The 11434-nt window shown below is 36.9% G+C and overlaps 1 protein-coding gene across 1 annotated transcript in view; it reads left to right on the plus strand.

Moving 5' to 3' along the window:
* The window catches only part of CFAP418 (cilia and flagella associated protein 418), a 27834-nt gene that overhangs the window by 6336 nt on the left and 10064 nt on the right, over positions 1-11434 (plus strand). The window contains exons 2-4 of the mRNA XM_004370758.2: positions 1052-1139; positions 2734-2798; positions 3348-3413. Coding sequence (XP_004370815.2) covers positions 1052-1139; positions 2734-2798; positions 3348-3413 — 219 coding nt within the window. The remainder of the gene's footprint in view (positions 1-1051; positions 1140-2733; positions 2799-3347; positions 3414-11434) is intronic.

The raw sequence follows: 11434 nt of genomic DNA on the forward strand, positions 1-11434 counted from the left end.
AGAGTTTGACTAAAACACCTGTCTTCTACTAAAACAAATAATGGTCCTATGAAGTTGATGTACAGCATCTGCAACATATTAAACTCTAGAGAGAGTTAATCTAGTTTAGTGCTAGGTGTATGGACTGCCCTAGATTTCCAGGCCTCTCTACCCACTATGTGTATGACCTGGGACAAGTTTCTGAATCTCTCAGTGTGTGTGTATTCATCTATAGAACTACAGTAAAACCTGCAAAGCCGGAACCTGTGTAAGACAAAAACCTGTCAGAGAAGGAAAACAAGGATTTTCCACTAAAACAAGCAATGAAAAAGTTGTAAGACTGCACTCTGTCGAAGGTGGAAAACTGGCGACACCCAGAAAAACAAGGCAGTCCCGTTCTGGCTCTCGCAGGTTTTACTGTGTAACCCATGTAAAGACTTAAGAGAGTGCCTGACACATAGTAAGTATTCAGTAAATGTCAGCAATTACATAGACGTTCCATTTTCCAGTAGCAGTTTGTATCAGTATTCCTTTGATAGCTTTACCTGCAGAAGATAAAGAGGTATTTGAGGTATTCTGTCAAAACAAATGGCTTTTTTTTTTTTTGTACCGCTCATGTAATTACATAACTTTGGCTCCTCTAGTAAAGAGGTATGGTTACTTGACTTATAATGGAACCTGTAGGAAAAAAATTAGAAAGATTGGTTAAAATTATATTTGTTTATGGTATCAGGTTCTACTTATAATTGTACATATTTTGTATTCTCTGAATAAGTGGTTGATGTAATTTAGAAAAGTACATGCTCAGCTTTCTCTTGAATATAATGTTTAGCTTTAAATGTTCTATTTTGTAAGTTTATATAGTAATAGTAAAGTACATATGTGAATTTGTATCTGATACACTACATCTTTGTCTCAACAATCTTAGGCTATGTCCCTTGCAGGGAAAAAAAATTAATATCATGTTTATCCTTCTGTTATCAACTCTAATAATGGACTTTATTTAAACAAAACTTTTTTGATACTGGTTGCTTTATCTGCTTTTAAGCATTAGGTATGTTTTCTTTTTCAGATTGGCAGACACATTTAAAAGAGCAGATGATCTTGACAGTCTTATTAATGAAATATTTGAAGAGCCTGACTTTGACAAAAAAACTTTTGTAAGTCAAGTGTTACAAATGTGCAGTAGTTCTTGCATTATTTCAAGATGTGTTTAGAATAGTCTGAAAACTTAAAGAAGGCACAAGTAGTATCTGTAGCCCTCTGAATTCTGAGAAATATAGTTATTTAAATAAATGATTCCCCTTAAGAGTTGTAGAAAAATTAAAATATGAAAAACTCTGGGTGTGTGTTTTGCTGTTCGTTGCTCAGCAAGAATGAGAAATTAGAAAAGGTATTAGAGCAAAAGTCAGCTCACAGATCAAGTTGCTTGCTTGTATTTATTTGTCAGCTCTAAGAATACTTTTCTGAAAAATTGAAAACAAACAGCTTTCATGATCATGCTACTGTTTTCCCAGGAACCAATGATTAAATCATCAGTTTTTCAATTTATAAAATGTTTATGTATATTTCAACTTTACGATAAGTTCAGAAAATAATGTAACAGCCACTTATGTATTTACAGCCCACTACTTTTCTGTATTGGGTAAGGAAAGAAAGATGTGTATGAATGGCTGGTCCATGCCCACGTTGTCCTTGTTGTTGGTAGTTGCCATCAAGTCAATTCCTCAGAGGCCATCTTATGTTCCTGAGAGTACTGCTTCCTACACCCTCTTGCTCTTAGACCCACCTAAGAGAGCCCAGGCACCAACAACAAACATCACAGCGTGCCTGCTTAGAGTCATAAACATGAGCCTGGATGTAAGGAAGAAGGTGGTTCATGAAACATGTTCCCCAAAACAAAAAGAGAATCATGCACATTATTATTTCTCAGACATGCACCAAAAAGTATTCCAGTTCTCTTTAACATTAAATAAAATAGTGAAGAGAAATCATAAAATGAAATATTTTTACCTCCATTAAATTTTCTAACCCACTAGGTAAAATGAAGGCATGTCCCTGCATAGTTTAAATTGCCTTTTCTCCATCTCACTTCCTCTTCTCAGCGGTGGTCTTAGTATGTGGTTGGTTTATATTGTTTGGTACCATATACCAGTTAACACTTAATAAATGCTTGCTAATGACGATGATGTTATGCAACCACATAGGAACTACTGTATAGTTGTGACTAAATAGCTCTACGTTTTCCTTGAACGTGTATTGGCTGATACCATTCCATTTGATCAAAATTAATATTCCTGAAGTTACCCAGGAGTTTGGTTAGCTTATTTTTAATTCAGATGAGTGCCATTCACAGCCTTTAAAATGAGTCTGATTTTTTTTTCCCCTCCTTAGTTGAATTTTTCCAGGATGAAGTTTTAAATAGTAGGTCCTTCATATTAAATCATTGAACTCTAGTATTAGCTGAAGAGTTATAAAAGGACTCTAAATCTTAGCATGCTAATAATGGCAGTATATCAGTTTCCTAGACTAAAAGTTAGCAAAGTAATTTGAAAATTCCTCAGGGAATTCTACTTCCTTCTTGCCTTTAAAAGGTTTTGATCATTGTTTTTATTTCAGGAACTTAATGATGCCACCAAGATTTTATTTAAGCCATTTTTAAAAAATTCTTATTATAAAATAAAGAATATTAGCTTTCATGTCGCACTTCTCTGAAGTTATCTTTGGCGTTTCCTTGTTTTGTTTTTTTAACAGAAATTAAAATCTAAATCTTCAGGTAACACATCTGTCAGAGCTTCCATTCAAGGCGTTGGTAAAAGGTAAGTTAAGATTGCTTTGGTGAATTATACACACTAGTGAGCAAACACTGGGAGCATAGTTTAGGAGATTTTGTTACCATTTAAACAGCAGTGACATTGAACAACAACAAAGCACTGATGGGCGTTTCAAAGAAAGGGCGCTAGCAATATCTTCAGTATTCTTATGGTCTGTGACCCCTTAGTGTATAAAGAACTTGAACGGGAGATTATTGCTATTGTAAATAATTTTCTGCCATGTGGAAAAAAAAAAAGTGTGAACAGTTTCTCAGAATTAATGTTCTGTTATATTCTTCAGTATTTGTCCCTTATATTATTTGGCAAACACATCTTTCTGTGACTCATTTTAACTCCTTGAGTGTTCCTGAATGTACATGTTATATCCAGTAAAGCAGTGATCATGGGATGCATACCTCTTCTTTGAAACAGTTGGCTTGCTAGGGAAAATATACAGTTTGATTACAACAACATAGAGTCAACGAGGCTAAATTAACTTCTCATATTTCTTTTTGTTGTAATTTCACTTTTCTCCCATCTGTTGAACACATCTAGTTGCAGTCCAGTGTACCTTGGTGGAAGTACTGCTCCATGTGGTATTGGAACAAATATCTCTCAGAGGTAGGATATCAGAAATATATTCTACTTTCTTGTTAGATTTTTCAAAATTGATGTCCTGTTGTTAAAAGTAGTTCTTATTGTCTTGGCATCAATTTGTTTTATAATGAGAGGCATATTTTACTAGCCAATCTAAAAATGTTCTATTGAAATATTTATTATTCTTAGGGGTTAGCTATTTAAAGCTGTAATGTTGGGTACGTATTGTTTGTTGTGTTGAGGTCTTTTGAAGCCCCACAGTACCTGGATCGCTCCAGCACAGTTTACACAGGACTCCAAGAAAGTAAACTTCCGTCTTTCCATTTTTCCTTCCAAGCAGTGAAGCCACTGGGTAAGACAGGTGAAGCAATGTGGCTGTGTAGCTACAGGACTCGTTACCTAAACTGACGACCAAACCAGTCAGCATGGGAAGTTACGAGTGTGCAGCACCCAAAAAGTTCTCAAACAGACACTTGGTTTTACCTATTTACATATTTCAAAAGCAGAAACCCTTCTTTTCTTTGCTTCTCCTCTTCTTCCTCCACCCATGTTCCCACTCAGGACCTCTAACAGGGCATGTCTCTGTCATGATGCCACCTACCTCAAGCCCATGTTAGCCTCATACTCCCAGCACATTCCGTATCATAATATAGGGAAACAGGTTGATTACAAGCAAATCTTTCTACTGTCCTGCTATTTTGGGTTCCACTTTCAGCAGAGGCCTGCTTATCTAAGTTACTTTATTTTTGTCTAGTTATTTCTAAAACACTTTTTTTTAATATTTTTATGGAAGAAATGACTGAAATATGTGATTGCATGGTGATGACATTTCTGGAGGGGTAACCGTTATATTGCATGATAGAAGAGGGATCTAAAAAGACATTGTTGGAGAGTTATAGTGGTGCTGGCCTAGATGCTTGGGAGCCTGGAAAGAAGGGCTGTAGGACCAAAGTGAAATTGAGAGTCTGGGGATAAATCCACAGGGTGCTGCCTGCTATGAGTACTGTAAATAAGAATTGACAGCGGTTGAATCATCATGTGTTGAAGAGTCTATACAAAGAATTAGAGAGACAGACTGCCCATAGAGAAGAATATAGTCTTGTTGCTGTCATTCCTGAGTTATCTTAGTCAGCTCAGCTGGACTCATGTCATTCATTCCCAGAGCTGTTCAACCTCTAATCCAAGCTTTGTCAAGTCACTTATGAATTACAGCAGCAATGTCCCGGTTACCATCCCATTTCCATCTTCCCTCCTTCTCTAGTCTCACCCACATAGAGCGTTAGAGATTATTTTGAGCACCTCTCCCCTGTTCAGGAGGAAATAAGAGTTGCCATTTGTCTCTCATGAACTCTAAACTCATTATGTGCTCTACCAAATTGTTATCCTTATTCTTTCTCTTGTCACTTGAGTTCCTTTTCCAGCTAAAGCCTGCGCCAGATACTCCACTCTCACTAGAACTTCTGTTATCATCCCCTGCTTTCCACTTTCATTTTTCTGCCTCTGAGCATTTTTAACATTTATTCCCTGTCTGGAGTGACCCTCCTTTCCAAAGCCTGTCCCCTACTGTGTTACCAGCTTAATTCATCCACTTCAAATTGATATTTTTTTTCTGCTTCAAATTTTTTTCTTCTCTTTTTTTAATATTCATCAAATGCCCAGCATGACCTAGGCCCTGGGCTAGGCACCAGATGCTACAGAAATATAAAACACTGGCAGCAGGGGAAGCGATAAAGAAGCAAATGATTACACCTATGGCACTGAGAGGAAGGGCTCTGATGGCAGCCTGCCTGAGTTCAGCTCCTGACTGTGCCACTTACAAGCTATGAAGCCTGGGAAATGGATGTTATCTTCTAAAACTTCAGTTTTCTTGCCCATAAAAAGGATACATCCTTCACGGAGATATTGTGAGGATTAAATTAAATAATGCATTAAAGTTCTGCCTAGGGTGCAAAAACAGCTGGCCCCTGTGGGTCTACTACACTGCAGTTATTTACATGTCTTTCTCATCTATGAATCCAGTTTTCTCATTATGTTATATCTCAGGAGCAAGAATTCTATATTCTACTACTTTTTTTCGATTTTGTCTCAGGGTGTATATATATATATATATATATATAAGTGTTTACTTACAGGTACCTTCTGATTTTAAAAATGATCTTTCAGAAAAAGACAATACATTCTGGTTCATTTCCAAAGAGCAACTGTTTAAGGTTTTCTTACATACAGTATATACTTGTGTGTACTTTAATTTAGTTCTAACATAGAAGAGTCTTGTTCCATATGGAATTTTGGTAGGAAAAATAAGGGCCTGATTTTAAAGCTTGAGGGTCCTATCACGTAATATTGGTCCTTGAGGATGCCAAAATCCATCAAATCCCATTCCTGTCTTCTGCACAGCTACAGGAGGAGAAAACATACCGTTTGCATATATATGCATAGGTAGATGTTTATATTCACAGATTGTTTCTTCTTCACCCATCACAAAGATAGCAGTCATTGACCACCCTTTTCATAGATCTCACCCATAGAAGATAAGTACATCCATATTCATGTACATGTAAAACATTTTATGTGTGAAGCACTTTATAGTTTCCAGATCACTTTTTATATGTGTATATTAGTTCATCTGTTCCATAGACAAAAACTCAATATCCAGATAGAGCAAGAATTTTTAGCCCCATTTTTTTAATGAGGAAATTGAGACACCAATGTTAAATTCATCAAACACATATTCATTAATCATCTACTAAGTCTAGGGATTGAGTGAATAAATGGACACTTTGCAGCCCTCATAGAGCTTTCAGTTTAAGGGAGGCATAGACATTAAACAGATAATTCCATAAATAAACTAATTTCAGTGTAATATGTGATATGAAGGGAAAGTACAGCATACTATAAGCGTGGATAATGGGTACCCTAACTAATATGAAGATCAGGGAATGCTTCCCTAAGCAGATAACATATAATTAAACCAATATATAAAAATGAGTAAGAGTTAAGCAAGGAGAGAGGACCACTGGAGCCAGAAAAGCCACTGGAGCCATGTTAGAAGACCCCTGAGATGGGAAGGAGCTAGGGGTATTGGAGGAACAGAGAGCAGCTGGATGGGCTGGAGCATAGTAAGTAGGGAAGAGAATGGCTCCTGATGGGGCTGGAGAGGTAGCTGAGGAACAGATGATTTAGGATCCTTTGGTCCTCTGAAGGGTTTTACAGAAGTGTATCCTAAGTGTAGTGGGAAGCCACTGGGTGTTTTGTTTGTTCTAGCAGATGTTGTTTTGTGACTTCAAGTCAATTCTGACTCATAGCTACCCTATAGAATAGAGTAGAACTGCCCCATAGGGTTTCCTAGACTACAGTCATTACGGCCGCAGATCACCAGGTCCTTACTCCCGTGGAGCCACTGGTAGATTGGTTAGCAGCCGAGTGCATAACCATTGTACCACCATGGTGCCTTCTTTTAGCAGGCAGGGGTGATATAATCAGATTTGTGTTTATTTTAAAAAGACATTTTGGCTGCTGTGTGGAAATGGATTGGAAGTTGGAGGGGCAAGAAAGGAGAGGGCATAGGGAGACCAGTCAGCAGGCAGTATTGCAGTGGTCCAGGAAAGATGATGGTAGCTGTGACCTGGGTGGTGGTAGTGGCTACGGGGAAAAGGTGTCAGATTTGAGGAATATTTAGAATATATAATTGACAGAATTCAGTTATTAATGTGCCTCGCCCAAGGTCACATAACAAATTATTACAAAGCAAGAGCTGTAACATGTGACTTGATTCCTAGTTCATTATGCTTTCTAGTATACCATTTTACAGAAGCCCATGTGATATGTTTAAGAGGGAAGAGCTTTATTGCTTTTGCTGTTGCAGCTCCTGTTATTTTCAAACTCTGCCCAAACAGCAAGACTCCTCAGCCCCACTAGGTAGATCAGACATGATTTAACTGAAAACCACAGTATCTGGGCAAAATACTGTATTGGGCTGTATTTCGGGCAGTCCTGCCATAAACATCTCCAAAATTGTCAAGATTCTATATATTTGCAGGAGAAAAGGACATAGCTGTTTGTGACACTTTCTATTGGAATTTCTTCAACACTTTAGAGGAAAAGATCTGACAATTTATCTCATTGGAATTATGATTTTATATTAGATACACTTTTTTACATATAGTTATGAAAGAGAAGTATATTTAGCCATGAAAATAAGCACAGATTTACATGCCCAGGACATAAAGGAAATTGAGTATATTGTGCATATTTTGCATTTATTTTGTTTGTTTGACTTCTAGATAAAGTTCTGGTTTGAAGGTAATACTGAGTGATTTTAGAATCTTATACCCAGTTAGTGGAAAGGATAATGAGTAGTAGCTGGAAGTATGGTAGCATTAGTAAGTGGTATATTGAGACCAACGTGGTATTTTCAAGCTACATTGAATTATTTGGCTAATTATTTTTTAAACTACTTGCAAGACGGGATTATTCATAGACTGGTACTAATTATGATCTAATAGAATGAATCGTAACAGTGGAATGATTTCTTAGCTGCAAGTTAGTTTTATTTTTCTCAAAGGACAGTGTTTGTAGGAAAATGTGGTAGTGTGAATAGATTTGAATAAACTACTAAATTTTAAATTAAATTAAAAAGCTGTATTTAACATAATGGTTGAGTTTTACGCATACAAAATGTCAGGAAGTTCTAAATTATAGTTCCCACAACAGCAGTAATTCAGCCAAATTGCACATATGTATTAAGGCATTAAAGTTAACACTCTGTACAATCATGTAATAAACTACGTATGCATAAGAAAGCAAGTTATGGCAGCTTTGGGAACCATCATTTTGCATTTCCTGACTTGTACGTTCAAAATCTCAATTTAAATGTGTATGAATGTAATTGTGTCAAATTTCTACATGTAACAACTTCATAAATTGCTAACAGTTTGAAAGAAAATACGGAATTGTTTATGAAACTTAGATGTATTTTAAATGTTTAGTTATTCCTATGATTAATAATGTTTTTTAAATATATATTTATTCTCAATGAAACTTTCAGGCCAAAAAATGTTTGCAATTTTGAAGTCAGCATATCTGAATTTTAGAGGAAAATAAATGAAAAAATCTAAAGATTTTTTTTTTTACTTTATTATTTTTTAACTGCATAAGTATTATAGAAGAAAAGTAAAAACAAAATCTAAGAATGTATTCAGAGAAAAATAATAATCTCTCTCCCACCCTCCCTTCCTTTCCTACCATTTCTGAGACAACCAGTGTTGTATAGTATGTAAGCTTCCACGTTCTTAAATGGTCTTCCATGTTCTTACAAATTTACAGACACCTGTACAGGAAATTGGAGGGCTGTTTTCACAGAAATAGGACCATGCTATATATTACTATGCACCTTGCTTTGGGCATTCCTCCAGTCACTAGTCAAATCTGATTCATTCCCTTTATCAGCTGCTGAATATTCCATAGGAGCCGTGGTGGTGCAGTGGTTAAGAGCTTCGGCTGCTAACCAAAAGGTTGGCAGTTTGAATCTACCAGCCACTTCTTGGAAACCCTATAAGACAGCTCTGCTCTGTCCTATAGGGTCGCTATGAGTCAGAATTGACTCAATGGCAACCGATTTGGTTTTGGTAATATTCCATACTATGAATATATTGCATGTTATTCAGTTTTTTCCCCTTTTGGTAGATTTCAAGTGGTATTTAGTTTTTTTGCCACTTCAACAATACTGCAATAAGCATTCTTGAAATATATGCTTATATATCAGTGCTTTTATACATATGTAGTATAGTTCCTGATTGCTAGTACAACAGCTAGGTATAATTTTAGTTTTAAAATAAGGCCAAAAATTTTCACAAAAGGTTATAGCAATTTACATAACCAACAGAAAAGTATGAAAGTACTATTTTTTGCTAATTTATATCTTTTGATTGCTTTAAATTTAAATGTGTTTGTACAATATTGTAAGTTTTTTAACAAACGCTGTATGCCACGTCCACCACACGTCTGTCATTTTGCCGTACTGTGGTAACTTGCATGTTGCTGTGATACTGGAAGCTTTGTCACCGGTATTTCAAATACCAGTAGGGTCACCCTTGGTGGACAGGTTTCAGCAGAGCTTCCTGATTGAAGACAGACAAGGAAGAAGGATCTGACAGTCTACTTCTGAAAAAATTGACCAGTGAAAACCTTATGAATAGCAGTGCAATGTTGTCTGATATATTGCTGGAAGATGAGACCCTCAGATTGGAAGGCACTCAGAAGGCACTCAGAGGAAGAGCTACCTCCTCAAGGTAGAGTCAGCCTTAATGACGTGGATGGTGTCAAGCTTTCGGGACCTTCATTTGCTGATGTGGCACAACTCAAAATAAGAAGAAACAACTGCAAACATCCATTAATAATCGGAATGTGGAATGTACAAAGTATGAATCTAGGAAAATTGGAAGTCATCAAAAATGAAATGGAACACATAAACATAGATATTCTAGGTACTAGTGAGCTGAAATAGACTGGTATTGGCCATTTTGAATCAGGCAGTTATATGGCTTAGTATGCCAGAAATGACAAATTGAAGAGGAATAGCATTGCATTCATTGTCAAAAAGAACATTTTGAGATCTATCCTGAAATATAGCACTGTCAGTGGTAGGATAATATCTATATGCCTGCAAGGAAGACCAGTTAATAAAACTGTTATTCAAATTTACACACTGTCATGGGTTGAATTGTGTCCCCCAGAAATATCTGTCAACTTGTCTGGGTCATGATTCCCAGTATTGTATGATTGTGTATTATTTTGTAATCTGATGTGATTTTCTTATGTGTTGTAAACTCTATCACTATGATGTAATGAGCTGGATTAGCAACAGTTATACTGATGAGGTCTACGAGATTAGATAGTGTCTTAAGCCAATCTTTTTTGAGATATAAAAGAGAGAAGCAAGCAGAGACACATGGGAACCTCATACCACCAAGAAAGCAGTGCCAGGAGCAGAGCGCATCCTTTGGACCTGAGGTTCCTGCACAGAGAAGCTCCCAGACCAAGGGAAGATTGATGACATGGACCTTCCTCTAGAGCTGACAGAGAAAGCGTTCCCTTGGAGCTGACACCCTGAATTTGGACTTATAGCCTACTGGACTGTGAGAGAATAAACTTCTCTTTGTTAAAGCCATCCACTTGTGGTATTTCTGTTATAGCAGCACTAGATGACTAAGACACACACCAACCACTAATGCCAAAGATGAGGAAATTGAAGAATTTTTACCAACTTCTGCAGTCTGAAATTGACCAAACCTGCAATCAAGATGCATTGATTGGTACTGGTGATTGGAATGTGAAAGCTGGAAACGAAGAAGAATCACTAGCTGGAAAATACAGCCTTGGTAACAGAAATGACACCAGAGATCACATGATAGAATTTTACAAGACAAATGGCTTATTCGTTGCAAATGCCTTTTTTCAACAATATAAACGGCAGCTATACACATGGACCTCACCGGATGGAAAACACAGAAATCAAATGGACTATATGTGTGGAAATGGACAATAGAGAAGCTCAATGTCATCAGTCAAAACAAGGCCATGGGGCAACTGCAGAACAGACCACCAATTGCTTATATGCCAGTTCAAGTTGAAGCTGAAGAAAATTAAAACAAGTCCACAAGAGCCAAAATATGACCTTGAGTATATCCCACCAGAATTTGGAGACCATCTCAAGAATAGATTTGACGCATTGAACACTAGCCACTCCTTTGAACATCAGACGAGTTGTGGGAAGACATCAAGGATATCATACATGAAGAAAGCAGAAGGTCATTAAAAAGACAGAAAAGAAAAGACGAAAATGGATGTCAGAAGAGACTCTGAAACTTCCTCTTGAATGTAGAGTAGCTAAAGTGAATGGAAAAAATGATGAACTAAAAGAGCTGAACAGCCAGGGATTGGACAGCCCCATATAACAAAACGAGACTAATGAGGCACAGCAGTCCAGGGACAAGGACTAGAAGGCAGAAGGGGACAGGAAAGCTGGTGATAGGGAACCCAAGGTT

This window comes from Trichechus manatus, unplaced genomic scaffold (assembly GCF_000243295.1).
Source record: "Trichechus manatus latirostris isolate Lorelei unplaced genomic scaffold, TriManLat1.0 scaffold00009, whole genome shotgun sequence".
Taxonomy (NCBI): domain Eukaryota; kingdom Metazoa; phylum Chordata; class Mammalia; order Sirenia; family Trichechidae; genus Trichechus; species Trichechus manatus.